This window comes from Cervus canadensis, chromosome 16 (genome assembly GCF_019320065.1).
Source record: "Cervus canadensis isolate Bull #8, Minnesota chromosome 16, ASM1932006v1, whole genome shotgun sequence".
Taxonomy (NCBI): Eukaryota; Metazoa; Chordata; class Mammalia; order Artiodactyla; family Cervidae; genus Cervus; species Cervus canadensis.
In genome coordinates, this window is record NC_057401.1 from 50,792,746 (window position 1) to 50,812,638 (window position 19,893).

Here is a 19,893-nt window from a genome sequence, read left to right on the forward strand (position 1 = left end):
TTAACAAAAATTCTTCTAAGATCATGAGGAAAATGTCCAATAAATAATGATGAAGTTCACAATTATCAAAAGCAATGCTACTGAAAATATTTGTTAAAAAGCAAAAAAATAATGTATTTATGCAATTAGTAAGTCAAAACACTAAAATTCTCATGTTAATTTGTAAGTTAAGTATGGTGGTGGTTTAGTCACTAGGTCATGTCTGACTCTTGCATCACATGGACTGTAGCCTGCCAGGCTTCTGTGTCCATGGGATTTTCCAGGCAAGAATCCTGGAGTGGTTTGCCATTTCCTTTTCCAGAGGATCTTCCTGACCCAGGGATTGAATCCAGGTCTTATGCATTGCAGACAGATTCTTTGCTGACTGAGCTTATCATAAACTGAATTTAACTGGGGCTTCCATGGTGGCTCAGAAGGTACAGAATCTGCCCGGAATGCAGGAGACTCAGGTTCCATCCCTCAGTTGGGAAGATCCCCAGAGAAAGGAGTGGCAACCCACTCCAGTATTCTTCCGTGGAGAATTCCATGGACAGAGGAGCCTGGTGAGCTACTGTCTATAGGATCTCAAAGAGTCAGATGCAACTGAGCAGTTAACATACACAAATATAATTTTTATCATAAACTTAAATTAATAATCTGTTAATAAAATGCAAATGGTAATGGGCTGAGAAAAAGCAAAACTGTAGGAAAGGAAGATGAAGGAAGTATAAAGTTAGAGGAAGGAGAAAGAAGACATATCCCTATAGGTATTGAAATGTTATAAGATGGTAAAGATTTACATCTCTCTAAAAGGAAGACATGGTGCCAACTGAAGCAGTAAGTATTTGGACTACTTTCTTTTTGAATGGATGTATTTGCCTTGATACTACTCTTGCTACCTTGAGCAGAATGTTGACTCAAGGAATAATTCCTTGTTTCCTCTCAAGTGAAAGTGTTAGCCCCCCAGTCCTGTCAGACTCTTTACGACCCCGTGGACCATAGCCTGCTGGACTCCTCTGTCCATGGGATTCTCCAGGCAAGAGTACTAGAGTGGTTTGCCATTTCCTTCTTCAATTATAAAAATATGAAGGCAATATGAGCCCTGACAGCTGGCTTTTCTTTCTTCTTTTTTTCTTTTTGTAATGCAACTGACTAAAATTTGATTGATTGACAGGATCCACTTCAAAGAGGCACCCATTTCAAAGATGGAAGTCTTGACTAAACACATTGCTAGTCGCTGGTAGATGAAAAGCCAGCTCCCCCATTTCCCTTTGTTTTAGAGATTTTTGGATGATTTCAGTAACTGATACCTTGGACATGTTTTTGTTTTTGTTTGTTTGTTTGTTTTTTCTTTTCCTCAACTTTAAATTCCTGCTCTTATGTTTTAAATTCATCCATAAAGAGAGAGCTTGAGAAACTCTCAGCCTCTGCCCTTGACCACAATGAAAGCTGAACTGCAAGATAAGACAGACTACTTAACACTATTCCTGCCTGGAATCATAGCTAACTTTCTCACATCAACTAAAAAGATCTTCCTCAATCTATACCCTGATGAGATTCTCCCATTTACAGCCCAGATCTGCTTAATAAATACTTAAATTCAAGATAATGTTTCATGTTGTTCCATATCTTTGCCATCTTTGTTAGATCTTTCTTGCCCTATGTTTTATTCCTCACTGATTTGAAATCTGCAAATTGATTTGAACATTAGTGAAAAGACGTCTTCTTAAATGTCCCATCCCATGTATGTGGAAATTTTGTTATTTAGAGAATCTTTTTTATTATTATTATTCTCTGTGACATATGCTAAGAATATATTGGTAGAAAACATTAACGTGAAGCTAATATGCTATTCAAGGGTGCAGATCTCTCATCAGAGAAAATGGGGTCCACTCACTTGGCTTTGGTTGATATCCATGTATTTTTCATTTGTTTATTTTATTTTACAGAGATGTGGATCTCTAGTGAAATTCTCTATCATTTCTTTTGTTTTCTTTCTATTTTCTTGAACATATTAATCTTAATGATTTTAGAACCATTGTTAACTAACTCTACTTTCTCAATGAAGTGATAGGTTTTTGTTTTTCATCAGGGAGACTGGAGATATTATGGTCTGGTTTGTTAGTCCCTAGTCATTTTTAGTTGGGTTTCACACATAATGTCTAGACCTAGAAGAATCTCAAGTGGTAATAGATTTCTTCAGAGAGAGTTTGTCATTTTATTGAATGAGCAATTAGAGAGGGACATTATTACTGGTGAACCACAGAGACATAATGGGTTCAGTTCCAATCCACCACAATAAAGCAATTATAATAAAACAAGTCCCATGATTTTTCCTATGCATATAAAAATGGTGTACACATTTTACTTAATCTATTAAGTATGAAAGAAAGAAAGTGAAAGTCTCTCAGTCGTGTCCAACTCTTTGCGACCCCATGGACTGTAGCCCACCAGGCTGCTCTGTCCATGGAATTCTCCAGGTGAGAGTACTGGAGTGGGTTGCCAATTCCTTCTCCAGGGGATCTTCCCAACCCAGGGATCAAACCCTGGTCTCCCGCATTGCAGGCAGATGCTTTACCGTCTGAGCCACCAGGGAAGTATGAAATAATGTTATGTCTAAAAAATATACATAATTTCATTAAAAATATTTTATTGCTAAAAAACAATAATCACCATCTGAGTAATTAGTGAGTCATAATATTTTTTGCAACATCAAAGACCCCTGATCACAGATCACCATAACAAATATACTAATAATGAAAAAGTTTGAAATATTGTGAGAATTACCAAAATGTGACACAGAGACCGGAAGTGAGCAAAGGCTGTTGGAAAAATAGTGCCAATAGACTTGTGCGACACAAGGTTGTCGAAAAACTTCAATTTTTTAAACAAACAGTGTCTGCAAAACACAGTAAAGCAAACCAAGACTAAAGGGTGTACGCCTGTACTTATGGAAGCTTCCGGGTGTGAGAGACTGACTGAGGGGGAAACTGGGTCTTGTTCAGATTGGCAGGGCCATGCTCAGTAAATTGTTAATCTAATTTTCTGTTGCTGGGTAGAGCTGTGTTCCCTCCTGCTATTTACCTGGGGCCAAACTATGGTGGAGGTAAATGAAAATAATGGTGACTTCCCTCAAAAGATCCCACACATGTCCTGCTACACTCAGTGCCCCCAACCCTGCAGCAGGCCACCACGGACCCACACCCCCGGAGACTCCTGGATACCCACAGGCAAGTCCGGGGCAGTCTCCTGTGGGGTCACTGCTCCTGTTTTCTGGGTCCTGGTGCACAAGGTTCTGTTGTGCCGCCCTCTGAGAGTCTATTTCCCAGTCCTGTGTAAATTCTGGCAGCTCCATGGTGGGGTAATGGCAACCTCCTCCAAGAGGGCTTATGGCATACCCAAGTCTGCTGCACCCACAGCCTCCATCCTTGTAGCAGACTTGTACCTCCACTGATCCATACTTCCATAGGAGATGCTCAAACACAGTTCTGTCTTAAGTCTCTGTGGGGGTCCCTGGGTCCTGGTGTGCACAAGGTTTGTTTGAATCCTCTGAACATCTGGCAGGAATGGGTTTGATTCTAAATGAGAATTCGCCCCATCTACCATCTTGCAGGGGCATCTCCTTTGCCCTTGGATGTGGGGTATCTCCTCACAGCCACTCCAGTGCCTACCATCTTACTGGGGTTTCTCTGACCTTGGACATGGGGTATCTCCACACAGCCTGTCTAGCGCCTTGCAGCCACTGGTCACCACTCCATAAGCCTCTTATCATTCTCCATCAGAGGGCAGACACCTGAAAAGCACAATCAAAGAGAACTAACTAGTCTAATCACATGGATCACAGCCTTGTCTAGCTCAATGAAACTATGAGCCATGCCATGTAGGGCCACCTAAGATGGACGGATCATGGTGGAGAGTTCTGACAAAATGTGGTCCACTGGAGAAGGGAATGGCAAACCACTTCAGTATTCTTGCCTTAAGAACCCCATGAACACTATGAAAGGGAAAAAAGATAGGACACTGAAAGATGAACTCCCCCGTCAATTAGGTGCCCAATTTGCTACTGGAGGTCAGTGGAGAAATAACTCCAAAAAGAATAAAGAGATGGAGCCAAAGCAAAAACAACACCCAGTTGTTGATGTGACTGATGATGGAAGCAAGGTCCGATACTGTAAAGAGCAATATTGCATAGGAACCTGGAATGTTAGGTCCATGAATCAAGGCAAATTGGAAGTGGTCAAACAGGAGATGACAGGAGTGGACATCAACATTTTAGGAATCAGTGAACTAAAATGGAATGGAATGGGTGAATTTAACTCAGATTACCATTACATCTACTACTGTCTGCAAGAATCCCTTAGAAGAAATAGAGTAGCCATAATAGTCAACAACAGAGTCCAAAATGCAGTACTTGGATGCAATCTCAAAATGACAGAGTGATCTCTATTCATTTCCAACGCAAACTATTCAATATCACAGCAATCCAAGTTTATGCCCTGACCAGTAATGCAGAAGAAGCTGAAGCTGAATGGTTCTATGAAGACCTACAAGATCTTTTAGAACTAATACCCAAAAAAGATGTCCTTTTCATTATAGGTGCCTGGAATGCAAAAGTAGGAAGTCAAGAAACACCTGGAGTAACAGGCAAATTTGGCCTTAGGGTACAGAATGATGCAGCACAAACGCTAATAGAATTTTGCCAAGAGAACACACTGGTCATAGTAAACACCCTCTTCCAACAACACAAGAGAAGACTCTACACGTCTTCTGTGTAGACTCTGGACATCACCAGATGGTCAACACCAAAATCAGATTGATTATATTCTTTGCAGCCAAAGATGGAGAAGCTCTATACAGTCAGCAAAAACAAGACTGGGAGCTGACTATGGCTCACATCATGAACTCCTTATTGCCAAATTCAGACTTAAATTGAAGAAAGTGTGGAAAACCACTAGACCAATCAGGTATAACCTAAAACAAATCCTTTACAATTATACAGTGGAAGTGAGAAATAGATTTAAGGGGCTAAATATGATAGACAGAGTGCCTGAAGAACTATTGATGGAGGTTCATGTCATTGTACAGGAGACAGGGAGCAAGACCATCCCCAAGAAAAAGAAATGCAAAAAAGCAAAATGGCTGTCTGAGGAGGCCTTACAAATAGCTGTGAAAAGAAGAGAAGCCAAAAGCAAAGGAGAAAAGGAAAGATATTTCCCTTTGAATACAGATTTCCAAAGAATAGCACAGAAAGATAAGACAGCATTCCTCAGTGATCAGTGCAAAGAAATAGAGGAAAACAATAGAATGGGAAAGACTAGAGATCTCTTCAAGAAAATTAGAGATACCAAAGGAACATTTCATGCCAAGATGTACTCAATAAGGACAGAAATGGTATGGACCTAACAGAAGCAGAAGATATTAAGAAGAGGTGGCAAGAATACACAGAAGAATGTACAAAAAAGAACTTCATGACCCAGATAATCACGATGGTGGGATCACTCACCTAGAGCCAGACATCCTGGAATGTGAAGTCAAGTGGGCCTTAGGAAGCATCACAAAGAACAAAGCTAGTGGAAGTGATGGAATTCCAGTTGAGCTATTTCAAATCCTGAAAGATGATGCTGTGAAAGTGCTACACTCAATATGCCAGAAAATTTTGAAAACTCAGCAGTGGCTACAGGACTGGAAAAGGTCAGTTTTCCTCATCCCAATCCCAAAGAAAGGCAATCCCAAATAATGCTCAAAGTACCACATAATTACACTCATCTCACATGTTAGTAAAGTAATGTTCAAAATTCTCCAAGCCAAGCTTCAACAATATGTGAACCATGAACTTCCAGATGTTCAAGCTGGATTTATAAAAGGCAGAGGAACCAGAGATCAAATTGCCAACATCTGCTGGATCATTGAAAAAGGAAAGGAGTTCCAGAAAACCTTCTATTTCTGCTTTATTGACTATGCCAAAGCCTTTGACTGTATGGATCACAATAGACTCTGGAAAATTCTGAAAGAGGTGGGAATACCAGACCACCTGACCTGCCTCCTGAGAAATCTGTACACAAGTCAGGAAGCAACAGTTAGAACTGGACATGGAACAACAGACTGGTTCCAAATAGGAAAAGGAGTACGTCAAGGCTGTAAATTGTCACCCTGCTTATTTAACTTATATGCAGAGTACGTCATGTGAAATGCTGGGCTGGATGAAGTACAGCTGGGATCAAGATTGCCAGGAGAAATATGAATAACCTCAGATATGCAGATGACACCACCTTTAAGGCAGAAAGTGAAGAAGAACTAAAGAGCTGCTTGATGAAAGTGAAAGAGGAGAGTGAAAAAGTTGGCTTAAAGCTCAACATTCAGAAAACTAAAATCATGGCATCCTGTCCCATCACTTCATTGCAAATAGATTGAGAAACAGTGGAAATTGTGGCAGACTTTATTTTTCTGGGCTCCAAAATCACTTCAGATGGTGACTGCAGTTATGAGATTATAAGACTCTTACTCCTTGGGAGAAAAGTTATGACCAACGTAGACAGCATATTAATAAACAGAGACATTACTTTGCCAGCAAAGGTCTGTCTATTCAAGGTTATGGTTTTTCCATTAGTCATGTATGGATGTGAGAGTTCGAGTATAAAGAAAGCTGAGGACCAAAGAATTGATGGTTTTGAACTGTGGTGTTGGAAAAGACTCTTGAGAGTCCCTTGGACTACAAGGGGAACCAACCAGTCCATCCTAAAGGAAACCAGTCCTGAATATTCATTGGAAGGACTGATGTTGAAGCTGAAACTCCAATACTTTGGCCACCTGATGAGAAGAGCTGACTCAGTGGAAAAGACCCTGATGCTGGGAAAGTTTGAAGGTGGGAGGCGAAGGGGACGACAGAGGATGAGATGGTTGGATGGTATCACTGACTCAATGGGCATGAATTTGATTAGGCTCTGGGAGTCGGTGATGGACAGGGAGGCCTGGCGTGCTGCAGTCCATGGGGTCGCAAAGAGTCGGACATGACTGAGTGAACGAACTGATGCAATGTACATTAATCCAATCAGGGTTGAACTGAGTTAAGGTTAATATGCAGTTTTCTTTACATTCACTCTGTCTTTGATTTATTCTCATCCCTAAGGCGCGACCCTCTAGGACTTTCAACTAAGATTCTTTGTTTACTGGGGCCTTCACCCCTGTCCCCTTCCTTAATCATTGTCTGTTCTACAGGAAGAGATGGTGGGGGGATAAAAATAGTAAGCCTCTTTCTGCTTTTCCACTTAGAGTTTTAAATCTCTACTAAACTTTCAATTTAACTTGCAATTTAAAATTTCAATTTAACAAATTTCTTTAGGGAGAATCAGCCGTGTTAAGACCCCTCAATTTTCAGTATGACTGTGGGCCCAGGAGACTTCTAAAAGTTCTATTTTCTCTGTCCCTAGCTTGGTATCCCAGCCTCTTGTTAGCTCCTTGTATAATCAATTACATTGTAATCCACAGTTCAACTCCACCCATTTTTGCCCTCTTAAGCATCTCATCCCTCTACTTACCTTGCCTCAGCAACTTTTTAATGTCATTAAATAGAAATGTCTTTGAAGATTTCAGGTTTTTCTCTTAGTTATTGGTTAGTCAAAACCTACTATTTTATCCAGACTGTGTTTTATATCACAAGAACCATTTGGCTAGTTTTATTAAAGAGTTGGGTTATAAACTGGGCTTAGAAGAAAGGACACAGGTCATTAGTTATCATTAAGATGCTGGCAGCCTCGTTGTTCATTAATATTGGACAGATATTTGTTCTTTAAAATATAATTAAAACTGGTTCAGAATCCCATCCTATGTATTGAGAAAAACCAAGAATCTCTGCAAAAATTCTGAGGATTATGAGAGTAGACCATACAACATTGTTACTCTTTGTGCCATTCACCAATTTAACCAGTTTTCTCCTATTTCTCTGGCTCTTGTTTCCCCTGTGTTACTCCCCTATGCCTGTTATGTACTCAAAGCCCAAACTTTTACCAAAGGTATGGTAACAGAGTGCAGGGAAAGAGCAGCCCAGTTTAGCAGATACCTGAAATGGATAACAGATGAAGGAAATTATAGCTTAAAAATTATGTCAAAAATCACATTAAAAAACAAAACAAAACAAAACAACTCTTTACTGGGATCACATGTACTGCTAAATAAACTAAACCTCTGAATGGATCCTGAAAAATCACCTCCGAGACAGTGTTCCAAAAAAATTAAGTACTGGCCCAATTGTACCCAATAAATCTTACCCTATTGGAGCAATCCCTGGGAATCAGCTTGAAGGCTCTCCCTAAGTGGATGATCACAGAACACTGCAGGGTCGTGCAGATGGAAGGACAGAGGCAAACACATATTGAAATGTGATAGAGAAAGCCAGGTTCTCTTGGGCAGCTGTTGCTTCCTTTTTACTAATTTAGTTTTCAGCAGTATCAGTGGAGTCAGTGTCCTTGGGTACCTTCTCTCTGCTCCTTTGAGCCTTGTGGCATTTTCCTATGTCTCCTGGTTCCTGTCACCTACTGACCTCCAGTCACTTCCCCTTTCTTGTCAAAGTCTTGGGAGCACTCTCTCCACCCATGCTCAGAATCATAACTCTGGAAAAATTCAGTGCCCCAAAGAACAAGTTGGCCAGCACTTTTGTCACCCAACAATCAACACCCAGCAATGATGCCAAAGCAGGTTCATGTCTTTAAATGACACCTGTGGTTGTTTGATACCCTGCACCTCCTTCATTATAGTACTTCCAACATGTGAGCTCTCTCCATTTAGATGATAAGTTCTGTGAAGGAGGGATTTTTGTCTGACTTATTTGCTACTGTTAATATATTCCTAACTGCAATGCAGGAGACCCGGGTTCGATCCCTGGGTCAGCAAGATCCCTTTGAGAAGGGAATAGCTACCCACTCCAGTGTTCTTGCCTGGAGACCTTCCGTGGATAGAGGAAGGAGCCAAGCGGGTTACAGCCCGTGGGGTCACAAAGAGTTGGACACAGCAGAGTGACATTCACTCACTCACTCAACTGCTACCATAGAGACAGACACAGAGGATATTTTAGATTTTTTAAAAACTGTTAAATTAAAAAAAGAAAAAGAAGGTGAAGGAAGCAACATAGAAGAATGTTTCAGAGCTCTACTCAGGAAACAGGTTGCCTCAAATTGAAAACTGCTTCTTCTGCTAAATAATTATGTGTGAGGACATAGCCATGTTCTTGGGCTGCGTGCCTCAGTTTCCTCTTTCATCAAATGGAGATATCAAGACAGTTATTCCTATTTCATTTTTATGAAGAGGGATCAAAATATAAAGAATTTGAGATCATGTACAAAATGCTGCATGTTTTAAAGGGCACATTAAAAATAACTAAGAATTAAATAAATAAATACATGGAAAATAACAATGAAATATCTGAAGGAATGTACGTGAAGGTATATATGGGTTTAAGATAAAAATTATGTATATAATCCCAGAGAAATTCCCTAACTTAAGAGATAAGAAATAATTTTACAAATTTCCAGACAATGGATTTAAATTGTAAACAGATTAAAAAAGATGCTGAAATACTCATTTGCAAAATTACAAACTAATAGTTCAGGGACTTTCTTTTAGTAACATTTCAAAAAGAGAACTACAATCAAATACATCTCTTCCAATCTAAGATAATGCTCATGTGACAGTTAAGGAAGGGTATTTTAAAATGCTGAATGCCTCAGAAAATATAAAAACTATTTGTCAATCATAGTAAAATCCGATTGAAAAAATATTTGTAACTGCAACAGCCAAATGAACATAAGATAAAAATTAATTTCTGAAAAAGTAAAGACAGTATAAAACAAACAATATATGATTAAATATCAAATAGAAATTATTTAAGTGCCACATACATTCACATGGAAAAGTAATACTTTAATATGCTAGAAAATAGAATACTTTTCAAGATATGTTTTTCAACACACTTTGAATATTTTCAGTAAGAATGTGCTCAGGTATTGCATAGAGTTAAAAATATAGAAAAACACCTGAAATACACACACACACACACACACACACACACACACACTCAGCCTTATCCCCACCCCTGACACTTTACACTGGCCTGTCCAGCATGTTCTTCTCCAACCTCACACTGTATTACTAATCACCACCATTCTTGCTCTCTATTTTAGAATGTTTTCTTCTAAAAGAAATTCTATAGTCAGCTCTTAAGTTAGCATTGTTGTTGTTGTTTTTTTCCCTCCTGCCATTCAGTCTTCAAGGCACTGTGATATGTTTGAGGCAGTGATATAAGCTGTTCAGAATGCAAGAAAATAAAACACACAGCTCCTGCTTTCAAAGGACGCTCCACCTACCTAGGAAAATAACGATGTTATGAAATGTAACTCACAGCTGAAGGCAGTGAAATGTGAGTTTCTTTGGAGGGATGACTGGAAGTCCTATCATTAAAAGAAGTGGAACATGATTTGCCTTTATAGAATGGAGTCTTGTTCCCCTAGCTGGAGCGGATTAGAGAATACTTTTCAATGATATGGGGAATGAAGACAGCATAGACATGACAGAATGTGACTTTAGTCTTAAGAATTTAGCCAGAGAGAAGACAAAGCAAACACATGTGCATTTTAATTCGCTCTTAAAAACACTAAGCATGAAACTCTGTGCTGTATTTTGTGCCCCCACGAAATAGACAAGATATTCTGCCATTAATTCTTTAGTTGCTCTAGTACCAAATTGTGATAGATAGAAAAAATTTTATTAAACAAGAGTCTTCAATATTTATCTGGAAAGTTATGACTGATTAGTTATTAAAAAAGAAAAACAAAAAAACTGATTTGGAAAATAGCCCAAGTGATGGATTTTTATTTTTTTTGACAACATATGCAGCAAAAAGTATAATGTAAATACATTTTTTGATAATGACCTTATTTTTATCATTAACTAATATACTGGTAATAGCACAATTTTATTTAAAATGAAAAACAGGAATTCAGATGATAGTTTTTAAGTTAGAATTTAAAAGTTTTATTACCTTAAAACAACAGTGAAAGCATGATATGTTTTCTGATTAAAATGTAGTTTTTCCTACAACCATCTTCTCTTTAAATTGTGATAGGTAAACTTTTCTTTTTGACATTTAAAAAAATAATCCACTGTATAATTTCAGCTTCTTAACTAAGTATCTGTAGCAAATGAACCATAGCCATAATGTCTTAAAATCTATGAGTCTAGGCTTACCCCAGAGGTCTGAACATACAATGCTTCTGTTCATTCATCTTGGAATAGCAAAGTGTAGCCTAATCCACCAATATAAAATCATCCTTAGTCTACAAGTCTTTTCTGCTTCATGATCTTTATATTGCCTCTGGGAGGACTAGGCTTTATTTGATGCAAGGAGATTTGCCAGACTAATTCCTAGGCTTAATTCCAATTATCAAGTGCATTTGTAAATCTTACAGATTTTAGTCGAGAAAAGATCATTTTAACCATGTGTATATTTGTATCTCTATATTCAGTTTGCTAAATCACACTTCATGTGCCTTTTAGATTGAAATTTTTATCTTACTTTTTATTGATAATTTACTATCAAGAACATCTGTTACTCATATTTCTCTCTAGGTTATCTCCTTTAGATATATGTTTCCCACTTCTGTAGATGCTTCCATTCTTTAAAAATGAATGACTTCAAATAGCGCATTCTTTCTAACATAATGAATAAACTGCAATGAAAATGACCACTTTAAATTATGTTAAATGGAAGATTCTGTAGACTGTCATTTTCAACTTGTTGCAGTATCTTGAAGACTTTCCCTCCTTGGTTTTATTACTTTTTATTGTTTCTTTATACTATTACTTCTAAAAGTAAAGGTTATATTATTTATAAATTTTATCATTTTTAGCAAAATACTTAATATTATTTTCAGAAAACACTGTTTTTCCTTGTGGCTGTTTGGGTTTGATAAAGAATATCTAAGTTTACATTGCATTGATTTTAAGATGTGATGTTTTCAAATTTGACTAGGAGCTGGGAAGAAAATATCTTTTGGGGCATTTTCTTTCAGATTTCACGGTCCACTGGTAGTGAAATGCAGTTATTTACTTTGATACATATTGGAAACCATAAGAGATTTTATGTTTATTTTGCACTTCTTCGGCGTTGTCAGATCCCAAGCAGTCAATATTCCCATCATTTATTTTGTCCTTCAAATGAGAACTCACAGCTGGTGTTGTAATATGCTTAATTTCTCTACAGATTATAACCATTTAAAATTCTGTTTTTATCCACAGGGCTTCAAGAGACCATTTAGCGTTTCCTCCCATTCCTAAATAAAATAGCACATGCACAGTCTGTCCTGAGACTATAGTTGCAAATGATGCCTCAAACATCCTCTAGTGGATGTGGGTGCAGCTGTGCCCCAAGTCACTACCATCAGTGATGAGGCTGACACACAAGACACATTGTTTTTCTTCAGCTACGAATTTCCTTTCTCCTCCTAGTCAAGTCTCAGTCTTAACTCAGTCATACTTGACAGAATCACACTATCCTTCATAGGAAGGTGGAGACTCAAATCTTGACTAATGAGAAGGCAAACAGTCTGTAAGCCATCATGACTCTAAAATGGGAAACGATAACTTACAGAAGATTTAATGAATCTTCTGCTCTAGATAGAAAAATATGCTTTTGTTCTCTCCTTAGTGATTTTAACCTCTGTTGACTTTAACTTTCATATACATATATATATATACTCATATATGTATGTATATGAATTTGTCAGCCCACACCTTATCACCTTATTACACACCTACTCACAGTATCAGCAAAAAAAAAAGGAAAACAAAACAAAGCAAAAAACAGCTGACACATATTCTAAGCAATAAAAATATGACTGATTTTGCTATTCTGCACCACTTTGCTTTGCTTTCCTGTTGTGAAAATGTAGGTTACACTCTTGCCTTAATTCCTTCCTTGCTCAGAATCACAAAAATGCTGCAGGAGTCATCAACTCTACTCTCTGCCTTAAGGCAGAGGAAACTTGAAACATAGAATCTTAAATAATTCTTAAACAGGATTATGTGTTCACTTTTTCAAGCACTCTAAGAATTCATCTTAACAGTTTCCTTCAGTGTTTATAAATACCGAGTCCAAACATAATTTATTGTAGAATACTTGATTCATTCATTTCCTACTATAATTTAAAGGTATGTGATAAATATTGACTACAGGTTTTCTGCTGCAATTCATATTCCTTTTGGGGGGAGTGGATAAACTGCTGCTCTTATCTGTACTTCTACAGTTTCTGTGGTTATATTCTTGTGAAAGGCTTATGAATTATTTTAGATTCAGGTTTCTATTTTAAAAAGCTCCTGTTTTTCTTCTTTACCACCCTATTCACCTAAGTTAACACTCTTATGCAAATTTATATGTGCTTTTCATGAGCAAATTTGCTGATATTCTACAAGATTCATATTTTTGTTTCATATGTATTCACATTCTTTTTAAAGTGAATAGTATACAGAGTCATGTATATATAGATAGACATTATTAGTAGCAGTGAAGGGTTGAGCAGTTTTCAAATGTGGTTTTAATATGTTGATAATAGATAGGAGCTTCTTTTCAGAAATAGATGTTTTCCCGCTGTGCATGGGGGACTGAGGCTCAAGAGAAAATGGCAAAATAAGCTTAGAATAGCTACTCTATGGCATCTGATGAAATATGAATTTTAATAAACTGATTACTCATCTCCATTGAGAACAGAGTGTTACCCTCTATACTTGTTAGGGTCATTTATGATGGTTGTAACTATTTAACAGCATTATTTGTGAATTTGAAAGCTGAATCTTTAGACAGTGGATGGTTGTGTTTATCGGGGATTTAAAAGTTATCAAGAAGGAGTGTGGCAGATGGTGAAAAGGGTGACATTCCAGGGTGCAAATAGAAACATAATGACATATTGGATCAGAGTTTTGTGGTTTGGCAGAAACACAGTGAGGCCAGGAGGATGTTTACAAATTTAAATGAATGGGCAGAATCCAGAGTCTCAAAAACTGAGATTAGGGCAATTCTAGGATTAAAAGAATAGGAAGTCAGGAAACAGGAGAAGAATAAGAATGAACCTTAAGCAGAGACCATGAGGAGATCAAGATAGATTAGTTCATTTTGGTTTTAATTTCTTAATACATAACATAATAAGGAAACTATAACAGAAGACAATTTCCTGCCAAGTGTAGTTCAAATCATTATTTACCAAGTACCTGTTATGTGAAGGGGTATTTTGCAGGAAAGCAAAAGAGCATTGTTTCCTGCATGGACTCTGATAATAGTTAAATTATGAATGGATCTTATTGCTGCTGGAAGACCAGATAAAAATGAAAATGAAATGAAGCCATGCATATTTATCTCTCTGGTGGAAATTAAGGTTCTATCTCCTAGTGTTTTCTTCAGATTAAAAAAAAAAAAGGAAATAAAGTTTAGTCCAATTAAAGAGATACATCTGAAGATCTCAAACTTTTCTGCTATTTTAATAGATTTGGAAATATCACTTTAATTGTCTGCTTGGCTATGCTTGAGATAAAGTTTATCTTTATGCCTGCATGATCAAATAAGGAATCAGTTGAAATGTCAGGGAGTGCGTGGGCACCTAATAACAAGAGTTTTGAGGAACGCATGGATTTAATACTTTCCAAGGTAAAGGGTAATTTAGGACTTTAATATAAGACATTTGTTGCCCTTGGGAGTATTTTAAAAGCATGCCTCATTTTAACATAAACTGTACTACAGTTTATGAAAGTAGCACAAAGATCAGAAACATTCAAGATCGTTCAAGATGTTGACCAAAGCGATAGTAGAGCACATACTACTGATTCAGGACAATTTATCTGAATTTTAGAAGCACTTTGCTTTTTGTATTATACTATGGTATTCTGTAGCCTTCTGTCCCTGTAGAAATATAAAGGTTGGAGTTATTCCTATTCAACCTTACGTTTTACTATAAATAACTTGTGTGAAAGATCCTTCCAAAATTATCAATTATAAAATCCCTAGACTTATTATAGCTGCAAAAATAAGTTATTGTTTTTTTTAAAAAAAGGACTTCAAGTTTCAATTATTTCACAGTCATCACAATGATATTTATAAATACCTACCTGAGTCAGCTATTATATATTTGCATGGCAGTCTCCCTGGTTCTTCCTATATGTGTGCACATCCTTTTCTGAACAAGAAATGGAATATATGACAAAATAAATAATGTACTGTCATCTATTTTGAAATATTAAAACACATTTAGGATTTTTTTTCGACATTGCATTGAAATATAGTTGCTGGGAATGTCAGGAATATGTTGATTACATTCAGAAAGACAATAATTACTCCGAGAACTTCTCAAAATTTTCTGGAAAATTTCCAAGACATTTTGGGCACCTAAACTCATACAAGACATGTAGAATTCTGACACTCTTTGTTTCAAAGATTCTTCATATGACATATGTTTCTAAATCTTTTATCACAGTCAAGGACTTTAAAATTGAGTTAAAACATCAGTTTTAAGATAGTAGATTCAAACTTATGGACAGTATTTAATGGAATATCCCCAATGAAGGATTGCATAGAAATTCCACAGCTTTATTGAATGCTTCTGAGACTGCTTCAGATCTATTGCTTCATTAGTGCATTCAGATAGTGTATGTATTTGAAGACAAAAGATGGTACTTGAGTTCTCTCCAATATGATACCCATCAAAGTTTACATCTAATATGCATCTTTATTTTCTGTCTTCTTGTTAGTTTGAGTTCTTTGTGCTAGCTAGCTGTTCAAAATCTCCTTGAATCCTAATCCAGGGTTAGCTATATTAGCTTGGCTTCCAACCATTCTATTATCCTCTGTCTTCATCCAAATTCCTAAGAATTAGAATTAAGAACCAATCTTGAGTACACATTATTAGAGATTATCCTTTATTTGGCATTGAAAATTAATACTTCTTATTTACAGATTTAACATCCTGGTATGGTTTCCATTTATTCAATTCATATTAATTTTTGTCTGCTTTAAAGTTATTCAAGACTTTCTGTAATAATTCTTTTTTTTTTTTTTAATGGCTGCATCACGAGGTGTGTGGGATCTTAGCTCCCAAACCAGGGATCAAACCTGTGCCTCTAATAGTGGAAGCACCAGGAGTCTCATCTACTAGACCACCAGGGAAGTCCCAATACTTGGGACTGGTTTATTTTTACATATTATATTTCAAGTTCAGAGGCATTGCTCATCATGTAATATTGCAATTTAAGTGAGATAAAGTTTGTTCTCATATATATTTATATGTATGTAGATATAGATGTATCTTCTTATCTCTTTCATTTTAGTTCAAAATTTGCTTGTCAAGTTCAGTGAGCCTACTGCCAAGTACATTTTCTACAGGTTGAGAGAGGAACACAATATCCCTTGTCAAGAGCTCATTATTCTGCTATTCTAAGCCTTTTTAGGTAGGAAGCTTCGCTTTCTGAATCCTCTTTCTTTTCAAAAGTCAGAACTTCAGCTGGGAAAATGAAAGAATATTGTCATGTCTCCATGTCTGACAGCTTTCCATTTGAGAACTTAAAGTGCCCTAGAAACATATTCTGGCTTTCTTCTCGTTTCTCATCATGTTTCTGATTGTATTTCCAATAATTATCTTGATAAAGAACATGCTACCAGATGCAGAATGTAAAGTGGACACAACCTAGAGTCCTCAAGGGGAGTCCCCATCTACCCTTATATGTTATCATGTCATTCCACACATTATGAGGTTTCTTGGGACCAGGGACCAGTGTCTTCCATATTTTCTTCAGAGGACTGACTGTGAGATCCTCAAACATGTTTGTGTCTGTATCTGTTCATACCTTTTCCTTAGACTAAGGAATTGTGAATAGAGGCAATTTTATATTATCACTATGCAACATCCTACACCTGATAGGTGTGCTTAATCAAAGGTCTGGGTTTCTGAGAGTGTACCTGTGATGGTTTTACTCTTAAAAACACATATGATGCAATTTCTCCTCTTTTTTTCATCATTCTGAAACCTGCTTCAGAGTAGACAATATGCTTTTATTTAAATTTCTCTTCTTCCAAGTAAGAAAATACTTATAGTAACTTATTAGATTATTTATATTTTATAACATACCTTCAACAACTCATATAAATGTATATACTCATATAGATCTATATATAAATTTTACATATATAAATAACTCATATGTTTTATTATCTGTATTCCATTGAATATTTGAAATATTATCTGTCTCTTGGATTAGTTTGGCAATATACTATCAAAAATATATCTATAGGGTGTTATATCAAGATTATCATAAGCATATCCATAAGTAATAGAATTCCAATTTTCTGAATAATAGAAATTGATATGAGAAAAAGAATTCCTAGAAGTAATTATCTAACAACTTACTAACTTTTTAGTGAAAAATAATTAATTGACAGCTGTAGCCAAAGGTTGGATTCTCTGGGAAGCAGGCTCTGGACTGGAGCTTAGAGGACAGGATGCTTCTTACAGTGTTCCTTCATGATCAGCAGTTATGGATCACAGTGAGAGTGGAAGAAAGGGCAGAGTGAGCAATTAAGTGACCATAAAATTCAAACATGTCTATAGCTGACCCCACGGGAAAGCTGGAACTAAGCTTGCCCTTCAAGGTTTTCTGCATTTAGCAGAAGTGACTTGATCTTTATAACCTTGCATTAATGAGTCATTGATTACGTGCTGCTCCAGAAGGATGTGACCTTGGGCCAGGTAGCAATCTACAGTTCAGGTAATGAGTCACTCCATGTAGGAGTTCTGAACAGCACATGTGAATGTGCACCTAAAGGATCTTTTAGCTAATAGATGCAGAAGGAGAAATAACAATACTAAAATAAACATGTCCTAAGTGCATCCAAGGCCATCAACATGAACTGCAAGTGAACTGGTGAAGCATCAATATGGCATCCTGGTTTTGAGCAGGTTCTAGAATGTATTGGGGTGTAGCTTGATTATTTACTGGCTCTGTGAATTGGGGCATTTTACCCCATGGGACTCAGGTTATTCCTTTCAAAAGTATTATTCCTAATAAAAATGAATTTCCCTAAAATGTAAGGAATTTGGCATCCTCTCCCTTTTACAGTTGTATGGATTGATCAAAAGCCATCATGCAATTATTTACCATAGTATATGGCATTTTAAAAAAAGCACATAAAAATGGAATTAACTATTTTATTCATCATTTACTTTCCCATGGTGTTCCCACTATAGCAAAAGTTCTTCAGATCACAAGTGTAAAACAATGGATCGATTTATCTGGTGTCTCCTTAAATATATTACCTGTACTAATGGTTCTTAAACATTTTTGTATATTAACCTCACTTGAAGTTTGCTAAAAATACAGATATTTGTTTCTATCAGAGTCACCAGGTTTGGGATAGGGACACTGGCTCACCCCACAGTTTGGTATCCAAGAATCCCTTTCAATCCTTTGGCTAAAATGTCCACACCCCAAATGCTTATTGCTTCTACCTCCTGTCATCCACTATTTCCCCTCCCCTTTAGTCCAGGTCTTAGTTTTCTCCATTTAATAACCAGTTTTAGTAACTGGTTAATAATCTCCCTTCACGTTCCTTTATCCATTTCATAAAAGAAAAAAAAAAATACACATACCCATGTTATCCATTAAAGGAAATGTGACTCTTTAACGGCGGTTTTACTAAGTACATTTTGTTCTGCTTATGTCTGTCATAGATAACACAGCCAGCATTCTGACAAGGCGGAGGAGATTTAGTCGAACTATTCAGGATGTGTATTATCTCCCCATTATGATCTCTGACGGTGGAATCCCCTCTCTCAGCAGCAGCAGCACCCTCACCATCAGGGTTTGTGCATGCGAGAGAGATGGGCGCGTGCGGACCTGCCATGCCGAAGCCTTCCTCTCCTCGGCTGGTTTGAGTACAGGAGCCTTAATCGCTATTCTTCTGTGTGTTGTCATTCTCCTAGGTAAGTCACTCGAAATCCTAAGGGATGGTGGCAGTTCTGAGCGTACCCTATAGTGGTGTGTTCAAAAACAGAGGCAGAAACATACAGACACAGAGTCATTTTGACAAGACTTTAGAGCTAGGTTTATGTAATACCAAAACTTGACTGCACTGATTTTCTTTTAAATAACTTTCTTGATACCATAATTAATCTTGAAATAATTTGGTTTGAATGTGATGAAAGAATTGAAATGTGAGAAGAAAAGATAGGATAAGCGAAATCTTTGTAGAAAAGATCCACTTTAGAAAGAATTGGTATTAAGTATTCTGAATCCCATACTGAAAGGGCTTTTCCAATTTATTTCAAAGAACATAAGGGACATTATTTACAATGAATCTGACCACTAAATAAAAAGAATAAGTTTCCTGTAGAAACTTTTATCAGTCTAAAATATTAGTTGGTCATCAGCCTCAGTTGAATTTTACAGGACTAAGTCTAAAATAATTTTTGGTCTCAGCTATATCAGATATTATTATTAAATTAAAACTAATGTATTTTAGTTTATTTCTTGCACTACATTTTATTGTAAAAGAAAGTAATTTCTCTAATTTTATGTTATCTTTGATAAGTCAAAATCTTACCAACTGCATTTGAAGCCAATATTATTATAAACTCTTTAGAATTACTATACAAAATGAGACAGCAAATTCAGATTTTTTTATAAGAAAGGTAGATGTAAAGAATCTTTTGATTTAGAGTTTAAACGGGTACATATATATGTTTCCAGTGTATCTTCACCCTCTAGCTTTCTCATAGCAGCTATATATTTTGCTCTGTTCTCTTTTCTTATGTGCATATGCAAGAAAAACAAACAAAATGCATACTTTAGTGAGACAGAGATATTCATGCAAGGAATGTCCCTTGTTTTGTT

General features: G+C 36.7%; 1 protein-coding gene across 6 annotated transcripts in view; it reads left to right on the forward strand.

Annotated features, from left to right (window-relative positions):
* CDH18 (cadherin 18) overlaps positions 1–19,893 on the forward strand; it is a 1,183,249-nt gene that overhangs the window by 1,154,527 nt on the left and 8,829 nt on the right. For 4 of the 6 annotated variants that reach the window (XM_043488846.1, XM_043488845.1, XM_043488847.1 and 1 more), the window contains one exon: positions 18,732–18,983. In XM_043488846.1, the coding sequence (XP_043344781.1) occupies positions 18,732–18,983 (252 nt within the window). The remainder of the gene's footprint in view (positions 1–18,731; positions 18,984–19,893) is intronic. The other 2 variants (XM_043488848.1, XM_043488849.1) reach the window with 2 other exon arrangements.